General features: G+C 29.2%; 3 protein-coding genes across 3 annotated transcripts; 2 read left to right on the top strand and 1 right to left on the bottom strand.

Moving 5' to 3' along the window:
* Positions 1 to 1,353: 1,353 nt before the first annotated feature.
* Positions 1,354 to 5,989, bottom strand: LOC108692460 (3-hydroxyacyl-CoA dehydrogenase type-2-like). Its single transcript, XM_018200708.1, has 4 exons — positions 5,864 to 5,989; positions 4,334 to 4,501; positions 3,520 to 3,856; positions 1,354 to 1,814 (listed from the first exon to the last, which is right to left on the bottom strand). Exons 1-4 carry the CDS (start codon positions 5,870 to 5,872, stop codon positions 1,549 to 1,551), a joined length of 780 nt encoding a protein of 259 aa, XP_018056197.1. The 5' UTR covers positions 5,873 to 5,989; the 3' UTR covers positions 1,354 to 1,548.
* A 3,575-nt stretch (positions 5,990 to 9,564) lies between these two features.
* On the top strand, positions 9,565 to 11,981 carry LOC108692464 (protein-lysine N-methyltransferase N6amt2). Its single transcript, XM_018200716.1, has 4 exons — positions 9,565 to 9,995; positions 10,218 to 10,365; positions 11,543 to 11,752; positions 11,846 to 11,981. The coding sequence occupies exons 1-4, from the start codon at positions 9,840 to 9,842 to the stop codon at positions 11,977 to 11,979; spliced, it is 648 nt and encodes a 215-aa protein (XP_018056205.1). The 5' UTR covers positions 9,565 to 9,839; the 3' UTR covers positions 11,980 to 11,981.
* A 2,314-nt stretch (positions 11,982 to 14,295) lies between these two features.
* LOC108692450 (dentin sialophosphoprotein-like) lies at positions 14,296 to 18,134 on the top strand. Its single transcript, XM_018200694.1, has 6 exons — positions 14,296 to 14,391; positions 14,561 to 14,614; positions 15,448 to 15,717; positions 16,686 to 17,454; positions 17,564 to 17,772; positions 17,890 to 18,134. Exons 1-6 carry the CDS (start codon positions 14,296 to 14,298, stop codon positions 17,956 to 17,958), a joined length of 1,467 nt encoding a protein of 488 aa, XP_018056183.1. The 3' UTR covers positions 17,959 to 18,134.
* The last annotated feature ends 2,326 nt before the right edge of the window (positions 18,135 to 20,460 follow it).

Below are 20,460 nucleotides of genomic sequence, written 5' to 3' on the forward strand. Positions count from 1 at the left end.
AATAAATATTTAAATTTAAAAAATTTTTTTAAATTTAGATTTAATTTAGATTTTATTTTGTATATCAAAAGATCATTAATAATTTTAAGTAATTTCTTATTAAAAATTTGATGTTTAGGATAATCGTCATTTTTTCTTCGTATTTAATACAAATTTATTAAATACAATAAGTCATAAAGACTGGAGCTTTGACTGAGACAATGGTTAAATATTAACTCTTATTTGCTTTTCGATTTACATTTCTAATCTTATATTATAAAATTACAAGTATATTTTAGCGAACAATTTATTATATGGCTCATATCGCTGTCTCTCACATTAAATGGATACTAGTGATTACATAGTTTGTACCAATGGAAAGTCGAAATTATTTTCATCCTGGAGAATTATTCCTCGTCGCTTTTCATTAAGTTCATTCGCGAAGTCTACTTTGGAGATTTGTCTCTTCGGAGATTCTTATGTAGGATTGGAATTAATCCCGGGTTTTCTCGTCTGTAGTTATTGGTAATAACAATTTTATTAATGAGTTAATAATAATAATTGCTACATATTTTAAAGTCATTTTTCAAGTTGTAACATTAATTTAGTGATATATTTTAGCATATAATTTTTGCTTTTTTTGTTTTATTAAAACAAATTATTCTCCCACTAGTAATAATAATTAGTACTTAATTAGTACTGTCTCAATAACAATAGGATTTTATAGTATTACATGATTGATATGAATATATAATTTTATTATTTGTTTAAATTCAAATTATTGAGTAAACAATTTTAAATTTTATATAAATAATTTGCTTATAATTTTTTGATGATTGCTCTAAAATATGATTACATTTATTAAAAATATAATTACAAATGTGTATATTTAATTTTCTAACTGTTATTTTAAAATTATTTTTAGGTATTGGACATTCCGCCATTGTAGAATATTTTTAATTATTAATTTATATGTATATACATTTTCTATGATAAAATACATGCACTTTCTATGATAAAATACATGCAGATATTTTGAGATTATATTTAAAGAATGACTGATTTTTGTCGATATTTACATAATTTTACACTTTTTTCAAAATTCTTTATATTAACAATGTTATCGTAATTACATAAGTTAAATTTTAAATGTGTGGGTACAAAAAATTCAAGATAAATCGAATGGGTACCCTCATATTAGCGGGATATTAATAAATGTAATTTGTGAAAAATAAAGAATTGTTTATATTGTGTATATAATAAATTTTAATATATTATTTATTATATTTTGAACAGCATTGATAATTGTGTTGTAAATAATTATTATAATTGTAATATCGAGTTGTATAAAGGATAATACAATAAAGAATAATATTTAAAAAGTTATTGCAATTTTATTAGCGAAATACAATCCCGGGACTTTTCAGCCTATGTAGTATATATATATATACATAAGTTCGAATTTGATCTCTTTGTATATATGTGGGTGTGCGTATGTATGTGTACAAAAAACCATCAAGAAATTCGAGAAAAATCTTCGATACTGTAATTTTATCATTATGAAAAAAATTAATGATCCTTTAGATTAATTCGCAAAGCACCATCCAATCTAATTGTCTCCCCATTTAATAATGGGTTTTCAACAATCTGCTGTACTAACATGGCAAACTCATCAGGATTTCCCAATCTTTGAGGAAACGGTATATTTTTTGCCATAAAGCTGTGTAGCTTTTCTGGCAACACTTTTAATAATGGAGTATCAAAAAGTCCTGGAGCAATTGTTACGACACGAATTCCATCCTTGGAAAGATCACGAGCGATAGGTAAAGTCATCCCTATATAATAATAAATTACAAAAAAAAGTATAAATTATAGAAAATAAAATAAGGAAAAAAGAATAAAGTTTATTGAAAATAGAGGAAAGTAATAATAAGTATAAAGGGAATAAGATTATGTACAAGGTGTTCCGGAATTACATTGGGAGTACAAATAAGTTTCCGCCGTTTGCAAAAGACGGCGCCACTAATAAACTATAGTTAAAATTGTTTGATGTAAATCGTAAGATTAGACATCCGGCAACACCATAACCTTGAAATATCAGCGATTTTGTATCAGCATCATATATTTTTTTTTGTACGAAAATATTGAGTTTTAAGCCGAATAAGCGTTCATTTGCGAGAACTTTTGATTTACTTCTTCAATTTGAAGAAATCTGCAGCTGAGGCTCATAGATTGCTTGTAGAAGCATATAGTGATGCTGCCTTAAGTGAGAGAAGTTATCGTGAGTGGTTTCAAAAATTTAAGAACGGTGAATGAAGAACGTCGAAGACAAAGAACGTAGCGGAAAGCCGAAAGTGTACGAAGACGCGAAATTGGAAGCATTATTGGATAAAGATTCGGGTCAAACACAAAAAGAACGTGCACTTACATTAGGAGTGACTCAACAAATAATTTCATATCGTTTGAAATCATTGGGAATGATTCAAAAGCAAGGGAATTGGGTTCCATATGAATTGGAATCGAGAAACGTTGAACGCCGATTTTTCACATGTGAAATGCTGTTTACCAGGCATAAACAAAAGGGTTTTTTGCATCGTATGGTGATGAAAAATGGAAATCCACTACGATAATCCAAAGAAGAGGAAATCATGGGGACTACCTGGCCATGCTTCAACATCGAACTAAGCCGAATATTCATGGAAAAAAACTCGTGTTATATATTTGGGATCAGCTTGGTGTATTATGAGTTGCTCAAACCGAACGAGACCATTACTCTCTACCGAACACAATTGATGAGATTGAGTCGAGCACTCAAGGAAAAACTCGACCACATGTTGCACCGGTCAAAACCTATTTAGAAACACTCAAATGGGAAGTTCTACCCCACCCGCCGTATTCTCCAGACATTGCTCCTTCCGATTACCACTTGTTCCGATCGATGACGCATGGTTTATCTGAGTAGCACTTCACATCATATGAAGATACTAAAAATTGTATCGATGATTGGATAGCCTCAGAAGATGAAGCGTTCTTCCGATGCGGTATCTACATGCTACCAGAAAGATGGGAAAAAGTAGTGGCTAGCGATGGCCATTTGAATAAAATTATTTATCGTTCTTTCACAATAAATGCTTAATTTTTGATTAAAAACGGCGGAAACTTATTTGTACTCCCAATAAGTAAAAACTTAGTTGATCAAAACTCAAAACAACCTAAAAAGTCTTAGGGCTGTGTATTCATAGTCCGTTCTTATTTCAAGACTGTCTTAAGTAATGTCTTAAAATGCTCCTAGGAAATCCCTTCGATTGGCTTATGACATCTTAAGATTGAACTCAAAAAAACAGTCTCAAATATAAGAATCAACTATTGCTCTTAATGAGAATCTGCAAATTAATCATTTTTTAAATATTCAGCTTCTTATTTTATAAGTTGCATTGTACAATTATATGTATTGGAATTATGTGGAATAACTAATTCTGAAACACTCTTTATGGTATTTAAATAATAAATTATGAAAGAATAAAATAAAAATATATATACCTACAACTGCTCCTTTTGAAGCAGAATAAGCAGCCTTCCCTATTGTACCATCAAAAGCGGCGATGCTTGCAGTATTAACAATTACACCTCTTTGACCATTTTGATTAGGAGAATTTTCAATCATTAAACCGACAGAAAGGCGAATAACGTTGAAAGTACCAATAGTATTGACTTCGATAATTCTAGCGAAGTCCTCCAATTTGTGAGGAAGTTTTTCATTATTATTATATGTCTTAGAGATTATGCCAGTACCAGCGACATTGACGAGAACGTCAAGCTTACCAAATTTTTGTTTCGTAAGATCAAGAACAGCTTGAACATCAAATTCCGAAGTTACCTTGAAGAAAATTAATAAGATCAGGAGACGCGGTAGTATGTATTTTAGTATTTAACAGAAAGATAATAAGAGATAAGAATATATAATATTTAAAAAAATGAATAATTACAATTTTTTAATTTAAATAATATAATTTAATATTTTAAAGAGACATGATAGTATCTCGTGTCAATATATGTGTCTATATTGGGCGCATATAACTTTACGTAAACTGTCAAGTTGACCGGAAACATTATGTTCATATCTAAAAAATAATTAGGAAGATGAAATTTTTAATAGATCCAATCGATAGCTTGAGGCTCCATTATATATAGATATTACACTGCTAGAGATCAAAATTTTCTTTCTAATAAGTAATCTAATAAAGAACACGTTAAAGATCGTAAAAATGTACTCTGTTCCATATATTAAGATTATATTTTGACAAGAGATTGCACAACTATACATTATAATAATTATATTTAAATAAATACATACATCCATAGGTGCAAACATTGCATTAGCTTCTCCTAATTCGTCGGCTACAATTTTACCTTTTGAAGTAGGCAAATCACCAACAATTACCTTAGCACCTTGCTTGACAAATCTTTCTACAGTACCACGTCCTAGCCCAGAAGCACCACCAGTTACCAAAGCTACAGTGCCCTGTAATAAATAAAAAGAAATATTTATCAATTTTTATTACAAATAAATCTCATCAGTTTTAACATAAGAAGAAATTTATAATAAGAAGAAGTAAAAAGAATAATCTCCAACCTTGATCTTGATCTTGAAATGTTATCTAGATCATGTTCCTAAATAACCTAGCAAACGAGGATGGATTAAAATAGATTGAAATTTTTTTCTATCCGAATTTATTCGTATTTTAAATAGCGAATACTTTTTTTGAATTTAATTGGATTCAATTGGATTCAATTAGATTCAACTGGATGCAATTGGATTGAAAAACTGCATTTCCTATTTAAAATTTTGAATTGAACAGTATTTATAATTGTTTTGTGTGCATAGAAAAAATTAATATTATTTTTAGATTGAAAGACATAGAGATATGCTTCATGTAATTCCTATAAATGAATAAAAATGCATTTAGGATTGAAAAGCATTCATTTTAACATTCGTGAATCAATATTCTTGAAAATCTGAATTCATTTCAATTCATTCTCATTTGCTAGATATATCCCCCTTCGAACCAAACAACTTTTGTATAAAACATTTTTGTCTATTGGATTTAGTTTTCGAGACATTGGGTTGGATCATTTAAAATGAGATACCCTGTATATATACAGATTTTACACACGCGCGCGCATGCGCGCACATGGATTGAAATGAATTAAAATAGATTCAGATTTTTAGAAATATTGATTTACGAATGTTGAAATGAATGCATTTTTTCAATCCTTTTCAATCCTGAATGCATTTTTATTCATTTATAGAAATTGCATGGAGCATATCTATGCTTTTCAATCTAAAAATAATATTTTTAGATTGAAATAAGCTTTTTCTATGCACACAAAACAATTGTGAATAAACTGTTCAATTCAAAATTTTGAATAGGAAATGCAGTTTTTCAATCCAATTGCATCCAACTGAATCTAATTGAATCCAACTGAATCCAAAAAAAAGTATTTGCTATTTAAAATACGCATTCGGATAGAAATAAATTTTAATATTTTAATCCATTCTCGTTTGCTGGGAGGCCTCCCGGAACTTCAGAAGCAACTTTAGATCACTTTGATACAATGACATAAATAAAAAAATGATTTTTTTATATTACTTCTAAAAAAGAACGGAAACGTTAAGAAAAAAACGAAAAAGGATATTTTAACAATGCATGGCATTTATACAAAAAAATTTTACTCTTCATGTTAGGAAAAAAGTTACATGATCGCTATCTAGGGTAATACAATAAAAATACTGCAGTCGGTCAGAGATATAAAACAACCTTTTAAATTGCTATAATAAATAATAATGAAAGTACGAAAGCGTGTTTTTAAATGATGATCATACCTTCAACATTTTCAATTATTCTTCTAAAACAAATAAACGCTACTGATAATAGTCCGCGATAAATAACTCTTATTATCTAACCACTGATTACCAAGATTATACTGGTTTGAACTCGTTATTTGAAACGACTTCCGAACACTACTATATTTATATACTTTGAACTGATGCGAATAAATTCGAATAACGATGATTAGGACAAAATTATCTCTATGAACTTTGGAATCTGAGATAATTTTGCACAATAATTTGCATGAAAAAATATCTTTTTTATATGCATTATTGTAAATTTATGTATAACATTATTTATGTAATTTTTAATTACAATTTTTAATTTTTAGCAATATCCTGCTGCAAATTCCTATAGGAAATTTTCTTCTGGTTTGTCTGGTTTGTCTAACCATGGGTACTCGTGATAAATTCGATTGATCCCCTTGAGAGGAGGCTCTTATCTTGCTGTAAACTCTTATGGATTTTTTTCATAGATTCCTATTGAGGCTTATAAGATTCTGGCTGTGTTTCAAAATTTACTGCCAGTACTGAAAATATAATTTTCATTATGTACACTATAGATTTTCAATACTGACAGTAAATTTTGGAACACAGCCTCTGTAGGAGCTTGTATAGTGTAAACAATTAATGACAACAGAAAAAAATATCATGGCATTCCTCGTCTTGAACTCAGGCCTGGTCTCTCCTCCGAGTTGATAAACTTCCGTCCTGCCAATGACTCTGCAAACAAAAATGAATTGAAATGGATTCAGATTTTCAAAAATTGATTCACGAATGTTGAAATGAATGCTTTTCAATCCTGAATGCATTTTTATTTATTTATAGGAATTGCATGGAGTATATCTCTATGCTTTTCAATCTAAAAATAATATTAGCTTTTTCTATGCACACAAAATAATTGTGAATAAACTGTTTAATTCAAAATTTTGAATAGGAAATGCAGTTTTTCAATTCCAATTGCATCCAATTGAATCTAATTGAATCCAATTGAATCCAATTATATCCAAAAAAAGTATTCGCTATTTAAAATACGCATTCGGAGAGAAAAAAATTTCAATGCATTTTAATTCATTCTCGTTTGCTGGGGAGCCACACAGCTCTGACACTGATAGCTTCTCTGTTGTGTCTATTTCCTCTAAATTCCTTACAATAGATACCTATAGGATTTACATAGCATATGCATATAGGATGTGTATATAGCATGTATATATTATATATATAGGATAACATAGGAAATTTTTCTACAAGGTTTTACATAGGAATCTATGGCATCCAATCCATGAAAAAAGGCTCTTATAAGATGCATGGGAAAAAGAATGATGTGCAATCCTAAATACAGAATATTCCGTATTTGGGACTATTTTCGTGTGCAGGTAAAGTAGACTAAACTGAGTCGAAAAGTCCTGTATCATTTTGTAATTTTCACAATAATTAGTTTCTAAAAATTTCCGAATAAGCGAGTAAAAATCGACAACTTTAAGATATTTTTCAGAATTCTTTAGGACATATTTTAAAGATGTTTTTCAAAGAATCCTTGTCTAATATGTCGCAATTTTAGACATTCTGCTCATTGGGTAATAATTGTAAAAATTGATGATGATTTGTTGACCGGAAGGTTCAGTTTAATCTGCTCTATTTGCACACAAAAATAATTCCAAATATTTTGAAATATCCTGTATTGTCCTAAAATAGTCACAAATATTCTGAAACACCCTGTATAGTTCTTATAATTTATATATTAGAGTGTATACACAAAAAATGCTATAACTGATGGATTCCACGTAAAAATCTAAGATAATTTTTCCATAATTCCAAAAACTGAAAGTCATGTAATAAACAAAGTGTATTTGATGACTCAAAAAAATCATGAGTATATATTTTCTTTATAGCAGTCAGGATTTTTTTTTACCCGACGTGGAATCCAGTACATAAGAATGAATTAAAATGGATTGAAATTTTTTTCTATCCGAATGCGTATTTTAAATATTTTTTTTGAATTTAATTGGATTCAATTAGATTCAATTGAATGCAATTGGATTGAAAAACTGCATTTCCTATACAAAATTTTGAATTGAACAGTATTCACAATGTGTGTTTTGCATAGAAAAAGCTAATATTATTTTGAAAGGAATAGAGATATGCAATTCCTATAAATGAATAAAAATGCATTCAAAATTGAAAAATTCATTTTAACATTCGTTTTAACATTCGTGAGTCAATATTTTTGAAAATCTGAATCTATTTTAATTCAATCCATTCTCATTTGCTGAGAACGTACCTCATTTATTGCATTAAATATGTATTTAAATCTTTAAATGTATTTAAATCTTTTTACAATTGTACTTTTTTTTAAAATTTTTTTTAAAGTTAATATATAATAATCGTGCATTTATTTTTAATTCATTTGATATATTCAACTTTAAAATTGTAACAACATTAGCTGCACCAATTTTCTCAGTAGAAAGCGCTATGAACGCTATGATAAAAATTGATTATGAATACCGGTAAAAAATTATCTCAGATTCTGAAATCCACAAAGATAATTTTTTCCTGAATTATCGTTGGAATTTATTCGCATCTAAAGTATAAAAGTCTAGCAGTCTAAAATATAAAATACCCAGCAAACGAGAATGGATCCAGATTTTCAGAAATATTGATTCACAAATGTTAAAATGAATACTTTTCAATCCTGAATTTTTATCCATTTATAGGAATTGCATGGAGCACATTTCTATGCCTTTCAATCTAAAAATAATATTAGCTTTTTCTGTGCACAATTGTGAATATTGTTCAATTCAAAATTTTAAATAGGAAATGCAATTTTTCAACTTAATTGCATCCAATTGAATCTAATTGAATCCAATTAAATCCAAAAAAGTATTCGTTATTTAAAATACGCATTCGGATAGAAAAAAATTTCAATCCATTCTCATTTGCTAGACTTATCTTTAACATGGCCAATTCTACTGATTCATAGATGTCAACTAATCTCGATTTTGCTGATTATCCTTCAAATTCGCTTTCAATTCACTGATTACAGACTATTAATTCATTATATGATTGTATAATAATACAAATAATATCTAAAACTGATAATATGATATCAAATTTGATAGATTTTGATTTATATTCGTTCAAGTGATTCAAGCTGATGCCATTTTGAATTTTTGGCTACGTAATTCCATTTCTGGATTGCCAATTTATGGAGGCGCTACATTCTCTGGTAACATTTTACAAGAGAGAAGTTGGACTATCCTGGTATCAATTCTATTTGCATCATGACTTCCGTCTTTCACCATGCAGTTTAGAATAGAAAATCTGTCACATTGATAGCAGAGAGAGACATGAAAATATAAAAACGTAATTGAGGCTAGAATAAGTATTTTCTGTTTTAATTGCACAAATTCTTTAAAAACAAATTTTCTGCTTTAAAAATACAAATGCTTTGCTTTAAAAACAAATTATTTTTTATATAATTTTTATTTTTACAGCAGAATACTTGGTTAGATATTTTGTCTGCTTTATAAACAAATTCTTTGCTTTAAAAACAAAATCTCTACTGTAGAAAAAAAATTATACAGAAAATAATGTGTTTTTAAAGCTGAAAATTTGTATTTTTAAAGTAGAAAATTTGTGTAACTCTCTATGCCATCGATGTGTGTTTACAGATTTCCTAACCTGAATATCTGTAAACTTTAACAATTAATATCTCGGTTTGCGCGACAGAGCGACACTTTTTTGCCAGATTCATTCATTTCGTGCAAACATCTGCCTTAATTTTATTAATTTTTGTGATATTGTAGTAATTACAGCTAAACTGTAATTACCCTTTTTTTATTCTTGCACTAGATTGCACTAAAACTTCTAAAACTCTTTTGCTTTTGTCAAATATAAACCATATAATTATCTCACTTTAAGTTTTAAAAAAAAGAAAGTGTACATTAGTTCAGTCACAAAAACAGATCCAATGAGTAATAGTGATAGTGATAATGATCCACAATTAAGCTCAAATACGCTTGCCGCATTAGAGGAATTCTTAAAGGAGAAAGAAGAACGAGAGAATTTGTTGAAGTTGATATCCGAGAAAGATCAAGTGCCAGATACTCCTTTTGATGAGAATTGGGTAAAATAAATGAAAAATATGATAAAATAATATGATATTGGGTTGTCCGGAAAGTTTATGTCGATGTTGAAGGAAAATTGAAACACAGAAAATTTAAACTTAAATTTTAGTATATATTTATTAAATTATACAGGTTAGTCGATACGAACTTTCCGGACAACCTAAGAGATTTTTTTAATTCTAGAAATCAATTCAGAAATTGATGCACAGTCAATATTACAGCAATTGAGTCAATTTTGGTATAATGACGATACAATCAAGGCTTTTGTTAATGGTGCTCTAAATGCTACACCAGCAAATGGAAAGATCGCTCTAGTTTCTTGTCCAACTCTTTACAGCAAATTAAAGAAGGAGTGTGGTAAACGGCAAAGTACTGACTAATCCTGAATATATGGAGTAATATTAACTTAATTTACAAGTAGATTGGAAAATAACATGTTACTTATAATACTATTACTGTTATACTTTTTAAGTTGTTACTTTTTTGTCTGTAAGTTTGGATCTATAATAGACATCTATAATAGTGCATCACAGGTTCGGTCTATATTTTTAGATCTAATGGAATATGCCAATCAGGTGCAAGAGCTCACTTAGTGTTCAGTAAGCGGTCGTGCTTCTGGATGCACCCAATAAGTGTTTTAAGCCTTAAGTCATAAGAAATTGATCAATTATAGTTGAATGCTAGGAGAATAATTGATTATGATTTGTCAATTTTTTTGCATACAAATCTTTTATGGCAATTGCCTCCAAAAAAATCTAATTTTCCTGAACTATAAGCATCAAGAATCAGCTTAATTATAAAAGACATTTTTTATTTATTTATGTTATTCACATATCGGTTTAAATTTTATTTGCTGATTATTATATTTGATATTAATTAGTGTAATTTTAAAATCTAAAATCCTTAGTATTGTGAAAACAGAAAGTAATTTTCTAAGTATTATAACACATTACTTTTTAAAATTAATAAGTAGTACATTATTTTTGCAAAAAATGGTAACAGTAACGTAATACATGTTGTAAATGATAAAATAACGTTCTTTTTATTAAACAAAGGATGCAGTCCACTTGGCACTATAAATGCTTCGAAGCTTTTGATTGACCAATTCAGAAGAAAGAATTTTATTAATCGATCAATTAAAAAATATTGTGAAGCATTTATAGCATCAAGTGAACTGTAGCCAAGGTAAGATTAAGTTTAAGATCATAATGTAAATACATAACCAAGAAATGAAACTTTATATAATCTGAAGTCTTGGGAGTATGGAATTTGGGATATCCGGGTTCGAATCTCAGTTGAGATAATATTTTCAGCAATAAAATTATTTACGGTTTCAAGATACGCTTATTAATTTGTAATATTACTAATTTTGTCTTGATTAAATTTTCAAGACTGAAAATTAAATTCGACATGCAGTTTGCAGAATTGAATATGTATATAAAATTTACATCAAATTATTTAAAATGAAAATTCAACTCAGATCATATGTAAAGCTTTCATCTCTTAATTTCTAACTCTATTTGTAAATATATTATTTTAATTGCAGTTACACTGTTTGAGTATGATAGTCGTTTCAAAATATTTGGTACAGATTTTATACAATATGATTACAAGTTTCCTCTGGATATACCTCGGCATATATCTAGTCAGTACGATTTGGTTATAGCCGATCCACCTTTTCTTTCAGAGGAATGTCTAACTAAGACTGCGGTGACAATAAAGTTTTTGACTAAGAAAAATATTGTTCTCTGCACAGGTGTGTATGAAATTATTTTTCTATCATAAATGTTTGTTATGTTATTTACGCATTTATATAAATAAAACTATCATCTTATATGCATATATATAGGTGCTATTATGGCGGAGTTGGCAGAGAGGCTGTTGGACGTTAGAAAATGTGATTTTCTTCCAGGTCATAAAAACAATTTGGCAAATGAATTTTATTGTTACTCAAATTTCAATTTTGACATAATTCTGAAATGATAACAAACAGTATTAGAAACAGTATTGAATAAAGATATATATTTGTAATAAATACATTAAATATTGATAATCTTTATATTTATTTAAGAACAGAGAGATACAATTTTTAAATAACTCCTTAAATAAATCTATAAATTCCACAAAATTGTTGTTTTATATGAGAGATCTTATTAGTTGATATTCTGATAGCATTACTTCTTTAATTATTGGCTTTGCTGATAGAAGGGATAACATGATGTGCTCAGTTTGCAAACATCTCTCTCTAAAGCGATGTCTACGTTAGAAATCAATCTGAGATCTCGGACAGAGAAAAAAATCAATAAATTACATTTGAACAATTTGATCACATGATCATTGCGATTGGTCAATTTTTTCTTCATCCGAGTCTCGAACCAATTTCTAGCATCGTGGCACAAGGCTTAAGGATGCCAACACAGTATAAGTACAGTATGGACACTGAGCGTCGGCACCTTTGAATAGTGAGTCTCAGGTCACATTCGCCGCCATGTTGTAGATTGGAAAGGCGCTTATAAATTTGAGTTTTTATAAAGCTACAGAATAATTTTTCTAAAAAAAAAAGATATAATTCGGTCGTGTCATGAAATTGTTTATAGCAAGTATATTTTTAAATCAAAATTATATATAATATAATGTTAACGAACTTATTATATAAAAATAATATTCACATTAATAATAATAATAATATTAAACAGTAACAAATAAATTACAAATAATTGATTAAATATTATATGAAAATTGTAATTGAATAATTATGTATGAAAAAATAATATATTACATAAAAATTATAATTAAATGTGAAGTTGTAATTTAATAGTATATGTACACGCACACACGCACGCATACACACACATGCACGCACGCACATGCATATTTTATTACGAGAATATTTTATCGTATAAATATAAGTCTATATAGTGTCTATGAAAAAATTTGATTTAATTTTTTAGTAAAACTTAATTTTATTAATCCTTTGCCATACTTTTCTTTTACAAATTAAAAAAAAATAAGCTTTGTACGACCCAGCAAACGAGAATGGATTAAAATGGACTGAAATATTTTTCTATCCGAATGCGTATTTTAAATAACGAATTTTTTTTGGATTTAATTGAATTCAATTAGATTCAGTTAGATACAATTGGATTAAAAAACTGCATTTCTTGTTCAAAATTTTGAATTGAACAGTATTTACAATGTGTATTGTGCATAGAAAAAGCTAATATTATTTTAGATTGAAAGGTATAGAGATATATTCCATGCAATTCCTAGAAATAAATAAAAATGCATTCAGGAAAAACATTCATTTTAACATTAAATGTAAATCATTAATTCGTGAATATTTTTGAAAATCTGACTCATTTCAATTCATTTCAATTCAATCATGTTTGCTGCGAAACAACGTACCATGACTTTCACCTGTGATACTCATGTTTAGTCCTAATTTCTTTATCACGAGTTTCACACAATATTGTAGGCGAAAGGATTAATTATTTTATGTGAAGGAGATCCAACTAATCTAATCCTGTTTTCAACTTGCTGAAGGCAGCCACATTCCTAATTGGAAATTGACGCATTAAAAATTGGGGGTCACAAAAAGTTCAGTGTCCATACTGTACGTACTTATCTGTGACAAGAAATCGATTGTGTATCTTGAAATGAGGTGAAAATTACAAAAATGAGCAATGATTACTAGGTATTAACCAATTAAATTATGAATATTCTAATGAATTTGTTCACTTTTGTAATTTTCATTTCATTTCGAGATACACAATCGAGCCCCAGTTGAGTGAGTACTTATTACTATTGGTGTATTCTTTTGGATCATCCAATCAGCATTTTAGATCTGGGAGAATATATCAATAGCAGCGATCGTTCAACTGTTGAGTCTGTTGAACGCAGCCATTGAGACCAGATATTGAGCTTTATGGCTCCAGCACACTGGATGCGGAAACGCTTGCCACGCGGTAAAATGAGATGCATAACCACTATTAGGAGCTGTAAGCTTATTGGCTGTGTGCAGAAGCCATTAAGCATCATGCGACTTAAAATTGAAGCATCGGATTGGCTGAAACAACAAGCTTGTGATTTGCGACGTCTATGATGTGATCAATGTAGAACGGTCTTTATATTTTCCTAACAAGTAAAAAGTCCCCAGATCCGTAGGAATGAAGGGTAGAAAAATCTCTAGGCAGTGTCGCTTTCGCGAAAAAGTGTATATACATACACGCGATGGAAAGCGTAAATATTTACTTCTCTTGAGTATTCGTTTCGGCGCATTTTTTTTTAATTTGTGTAATCATGATAGACGGAAACATCTCGATGGAGGAAGATACCGAATTACGGGACCTGGTGGTGCAGACTCTGGAAAGTAACGGCGTTCTTGCTAAGATACGGGTGCGTCTTCAGATAGTTATGTCTTACGAGAAAAAAGAATTTTCGCAAGTCTCTATAGGTTAGGCGAATGTTTTCGGGGCAAAAATGAGTAGAAATTTCGTTAAAATCATTATTTGATGTTTCTCTCTTTTCCATCTGTCTTATCGAACCTCTTTTGAAATATTCGCAGGCGGAACTCAGGGCGAGCGTGTTTCTGGCACTCGAAGAACAGGATTCAGTTATGGTAAGGGTCGTTGAGGCATGCACAGTTGTAATTAGAACGCGAGCATAGAGTTTTGCATAATTCATAACACATCATGTTTAAGAAAATGAATCAAAGTTCTTACTTTTTTCCACTAAAAAATAAAAGATAATGATTGATTGATTTTTTTTAAGAATCTATGTTCTCTTAGGCATAGTATATTCACACAATGCATAGAAGCTGCATAAATGTATGCATAAAGAAAATTATTCAATTATTTTATGCATCTTTATAAGAGAAATGCAATTGGATAATTTTCTTTATACATTTATGTGACTGTGTAAGTTTGTGTGAATTTACTTTTAAGAATAAGATTTATACATGTTGTAAACTCATAATCTACAATAAATTGATCATTCGCAGTTGAATGTGATTGATTTTATTCTCTTTGTGTTTGACTGTGATTGATTAATTTCTTGCAGCTTATGACATAAGTCAAGGTGTATGGTATGTATAAATGATCCTCAAAAAGAAAGCAAAAATCCATTAAACTCTTACAAGTTATATCGCTTACTTGTTTCAACGATACAATTAAAAAAAAACAAAGTTTTCTACAATAGAAAACGAATTCAGATAAATTTAAATTATTGTAATATTAATGCTGAAATGTAATTATGGTATAATGACTCAGTGTAGAGGAATAAAAATATGTTCTTTTTTTTTGGTTTCTATTTTTTTTTCTGTAAACAACTCCAAAATTTTAAAGTTGTAGTAAATGAGCAATTTGTATCTTTATTTGAAGTTTATATAAAAGAAAAGAAAAATGCAGTGTGTAGCAAGGGAATGATTTAATAGATTTGGAATAAATGTTCCAGAATCCTGAACCACTTCTCAACAAAACTGTAAAACAGTACCTGTCTAATTCAGAAGGAAAATTATTGTTTTCCTTAGTTAGGGAGTTCCTAGAATACTTTGGTCTTGACTATACAATATCTGTGTACGACCCAGAAACATACTTTGGGAAGGAATACAACTATGTAGGAAGAAATAAATTGTGCGAAGAATTAGGTATTGTTTCAACTGAGCCATTACTGGGAGAAATTCTCAAGAATAGCATCAACGGTGCCTTTAATAGTTCACAAAAGGTATTTTCTTGAGTTAAGTTGATTGTTGGGATAATTATGTAGTTGTAATTGTTAAGGACCAGCAGAAGTCAGAGATGAATTTCTCTTGTCCCAAATTACAGCTAAAATATTGAGAAAATCGCAATGCAATCGCAATATTCGTAATCAAAAAAAATTGCTGCAAGACGCCTTATGTCCGCATTTCAGACATGTTGGCTGGGTAATTTCTTTTTTCTCTTTTTATAGATTTGAAAATCCTTTTCTAGAATTAAAGTATTAATTTATATTTGTGAAATGAAGTTTATGTGCATGTTACTTTTAGAACGGAAAAAAAATTTTTAAAGAATGAAGATCTTTACTATGCTTTCCCAACAACACGCATGTTCAAAAACGAGACATAAGACGTCTTAAAAACGCTTAATGGACATTTTAAAGATGTAAAAAGACATATCTTGATTTTGGGACCTTTTGTTGTCTGAATTGAATAACCAAAACAAAATTAATAATGTCAATATTCTTCAATTACTTTCGGGTAATTACTTTCAGTTTCTTTCGGAATGATCCATGCTAACTCTCATAAGAATATTAGTCTTTAAAGGGTCGTTTACAATGGAAGTAATATAATGTGATTAATTGTAAAAAATCGACTAATCACAGATAAATGCGAGAATACTAATCGACTATGATTGTTCAGTTTCTTACAGCTTATTACACACTTCTACTGTAGACAGCTCTTAAAAGTATCTCATTGATGCTCCTTCATAAAGTTATATCTCATGTAATTATAATTGCAATGTATGTTTCATCACTTGATTTATCTTTGTTACTAATACAAAAATGTATTACAGAAATAAATTATTTGGTTTGAGGCACATTCCGATAAAAATATTTGCTTTAACAACTTTAATTCCTAGCATTTCTTATATTTTTATACATTTTTAAAAGCAAAGATATGTGAAATAATAAATTTTTATGAATCCTTTCTACAGAATAAAACTAGACACGATGTAACAAATGAAGACTCAACAAATTTCGCAAATGCAACGTTTGAAGTGTCTGTTCCCAAAATATTCCACAATGAATCCGTATCGTCAAATGAAATATTAGAAAGCATTTCTGAACAGAGTCCGAAAGTTCCAATAAACGTGACAATAACGGATAAGAAGAGCAAAGATATACCGACTGGCGCCGACGTTGTAACGGATACGTCGGATTATGATAAGCATCAATCTTCTCTCAGGGAGAGTACAACGGATATTGATAGAATTGAAGGTAACAGGAACAATAATGTAAATTTTGATAAGAATACTTCGAATCCACATGACACATGCACGGCGACGAACTATGTGGCACAGGAGACTGATAGTACCGTTACGTCCAATCAAATGAGTCCATTAAGCAAATCCGAATCCTTAATTAAGTTCGATGACTCTATAGTGATCGACACGCAAGAAAATCAAAATAAAGATGTATCTAAACAAAACAGTATAAATAGTTTGGAGCTAAGTATAGAAAATAATGTACAAAGTAAGAAACCGGTTAATGCGGGAAGCAACTTCGGGAAAACGATTTATTTTGACGAGATTATCGTCGGCAGTGAGCGGAAAAATGTTAGTACAATGAATAAAGCCGAACCTTTTCTAGAAAGTTTGCCAACTATAAATCAGAAAGCTAATTCTATATTTAGTGATTTGCCGCCGTTAAATGGTAAAAAGGCCAACATTAATGATTTGAAGGAATTAATGGATATTGGGCTTGGTGAGTTGCAAAAATATAATATAAAAAATATATAAAATTTATGTTTGCCTAATCATCTAATATGCATATACAAATTTCGAAGAGCTATTGAAGCAATACATTTTTATAGCTACAGATGGTATAGATAACTATGAAGAAGACTTTGTGTCGTCTGCATCAGGTAGCGCAAACGAGCAAAGCCCTACTAAAGAGCCGGATAAGATAGACAGTCCTCTAAAATTACAAACGAAGAAAGAGGAAAAACCTCAAAGTGCTCGTACTGAAGATTTAAGTGAAGAAATCGAAGAAATGGATGAAATCTTGAGTAGTACCTCTTGCGTAAGTAAACTAAATCTAAATTAATGCAACTGCACTATTTATTACAACTGCAATCGCACATATTTTTCTTCTATATAAATTACCTAACCATGTACACATAGAATCGTTATATTTTAGCTCGAAGATATAAATACAGATAAGAATATATCAAACTTTGCGACGGGTATTATCGCGGATCATATATAAGGAATGTAATTTTTAATGGCGCATCGCATAGATCCTCTGTAAGGATTCTAGCGAATTGTTCCTCTTGTATATGTTATTTTGATAAAATTGATATCTTATCGCTAAATTGCCACGGACATCTATGCCGACTACCATGAGAATTTAGGAACTCGCAGAATTAACTTTATAGTTTCTGAAAGGCACTGCCAAGCTGAATGGCTCAATACTTATAAGTTGCGCTGCAAAGAAAAAAAACGTAGAAGGAAAATGTCTGAATGCGTATTACCACAGATGATACCATATTTTTGTACGATTTGTAAAGATAAGCGGTACTCTGAAACTATCAATACAATATCATAGTTTGCAATAACTATGCGTGTTGTGAATAATCATCTTTTTCATAGATTATCCGAGACATTGCATAATTTAAAAAAAGCAATATGATTGATGTACTGTTACTGATAAGAAACATATACAAGGTGTATTTCTTATTTATGTATATAAAAAGAGTATTTTCTGTCATTCATTAAAAAATTAATGAAATTAATGAAATTGTAAAATGTGAAGAAATACATATAGAACCATATGAAGTAGCAGTTATACAATTAAAAAATTTGTAATAATTTTAAATTTTTTACATCTTGATAAAGAAGAATAATATATATTGAATATTATAAAGTAAATAATTTTAATTTAACTTCAGACAGGCTACCTTCTACGTTATGTAAAAAATACACTAGTATTACATTACTCTTATAAATATATTATGCAAGAGAGTGTTATAATAATTTAAATATTAGAGAAGTAAAAAAAAGAAAGAATATACGAGTTACTGCTCGTTAATAATTTAATTACATTTCTCTTTTTTTTTTTAAGGAACTTTCTATTAGCATTTTGTTGTGTTTACAGAAATATCTCTGCCCTTACTTTTATGACTGAACATTATCTATTACCTCATTTTATATAAAGTGACATGATATTGTAACAATATCAGGAAATCATCCGTCTAGAAATGGATTGCCTAAAAAAAATCCATCAAATAATTTTTTGAATATAATGGTGCTAAGTATTTGAAGCTAAAGTTATTTATGAGAGTTAACGTTATCTAAGAAAAAGACAAAAAATTAGGTGCTTATATATTTTCTTGCATCTATGATTCGCAGGAAATTAATGAAAGCTAGATTAGAATATTCATTTTTGGTAATATATTTCAATTGAAAAAAAAAAAGAATGAGAAAAGAAGAAAACATTTAATGCAGATATTTTGTGCCCCCATATAGGATGCAATAATATAATTAAGTACAATTATAGAGATGAATCAAATAGATGCTTGACAAATCAAAATCTTTTTGTAAAAAATATATATAGTCAGCCAGCTTTACAAAAAGAATTTTTATTAATGGCTAAACTGTATTGCAACAGTAAAATTTATGTTTGGTTCGAACGAAGAAATTCCGTCACTCATGCAACTTTTAATCTAGCAAGATTGAATAGTAATTTTCTCATCACACACAGAAACTTGTCACATGCCAGATGAAGAGTCAAAGAAATACTATGCTCAAATACTTGCAGCATTTTTTACTGTATATTTATATATTTATAATTATTATTGCCTGTATTATATGAATTCAGATTCAATATGAATGTATTACGAAATAAATATTTATTTTGATAGCAACAAATGTGCATAATGTGAGAGGAAGGGACAAATTACATAGTAAGGTAAACAATAAATGCCGTTATAAATTTCAATCTTATTGCAATAGGAAATATCGTTAGGTGTAGGAAAAAATAATACGAAGGTTCGTTTGAAAAGTTTTAAAAGTTTTAATCTCAATATGAAGATGATGTTATTCATCAAAACTATTCTGGGACTATAATGCTTTGAAAGATACCTGTGAAAATTGTAAAATATGAAAATTATATTTTGGATACTCAGTTGTTGTTTGACAGTCATTTGTGCAAGTCAATGTCAATGTTTTTATAAAAATGGAAAAAATCGAATATCATGCCGAGATTAAGTTCTTGCATTTGAAAGGCAATATACGCCTGCACAAATTGAAGTCGAGTTGAACGCTGTTTATTCTGAGAACTCTATCCCATCATTTGCCATCGTGAAAAGATAGGCAATTGAATTAATCGTGATCGTACCAGTTTGGCTGATGATGAGCATTCGGGACGGTCAACAACTGTGTTAAAGGGAAATATCACTGGAAAAAATATAAAAGGAGACTGTGTTGAAAAATAAAATTGAATTTGAAAAATACTTGTTTCTGTTCAAAACTTTTCAAACGACTTTCGTAAAAACGCTAAAATGATTAATAAAAATTTGTATCTATTAAATTAGATGATTGTCAAGTTAATTAATTTTTCTGGTTCATTTTACACGCAATTTATTTTTCATCTTTACAAATTAATCTTTGTACTATTACACATATGTTTAACGCATATAATAATGTTAGGTTGATATAAAAATGTCGGTTTTTAAACTTTGGGACCTTATATGTATATATATATATATAT

The sequence above is a fragment of the Atta colombica genome, unplaced genomic scaffold (genome assembly GCF_001594045.1).
Source record: "Atta colombica isolate Treedump-2 unplaced genomic scaffold, Acol1.0 scaffold72, whole genome shotgun sequence".
NCBI lineage: Eukaryota > Metazoa > Arthropoda > Insecta > Hymenoptera > Formicidae > Atta > Atta colombica.

Excerpts from the sequence above, each read along its gene's own strand:
- LOC108692460 (XM_018200708.1), bottom strand. Across the intron at positions 3,857-4,333 it reads CAATGTTTGCACCTATGGAT|GTAACTTCGGAATTTGATGT; the intron begins GTATGTATTTAT and ends ATTTTCTTCAAG. Across the intron at positions 1,815-3,519 it reads TTCAAAAGGAGCAGTTGTAG|GGATGACTTTACCTATCGCT; the intron begins GTATATATATTT and ends ATTATTATATAG.
- LOC108692450 (XM_018200694.1), top strand. The coding sequence starts at position 14,296 with ATGATAGACGGAAACATCTCGATGGAGGAAGATACCGAATTACGGGAC. Across the intron at positions 14,392-14,560 it reads GCGTTCTTGCTAAGATACGG|GCGGAACTCAGGGCGAGCGT; the intron begins GTGCGTCTTCAG and ends AAATATTCGCAG. Across the intron at positions 17,455-17,563 it reads ATTAATGGATATTGGGCTTG|CTACAGATGGTATAGATAAC; the intron begins GTGAGTTGCAAA and ends ACATTTTTATAG.
- LOC108692464 (XM_018200716.1), top strand. The coding sequence starts at position 9,840 with ATGAGTAATAGTGATAGTGATAATGATCCACAATTAAGCTCAAATACG. Across the intron at positions 9,996-10,217 it reads CTCCTTTTGATGAGAATTGG|CAATTGAGTCAATTTTGGTA; the intron begins GTAAAATAAATG and ends TCAATATTACAG. Across the intron at positions 11,753-11,845 it reads AAATATTGTTCTCTGCACAG|GTGCTATTATGGCGGAGTTG; the intron begins GTGTGTATGAAA and ends GCATATATATAG.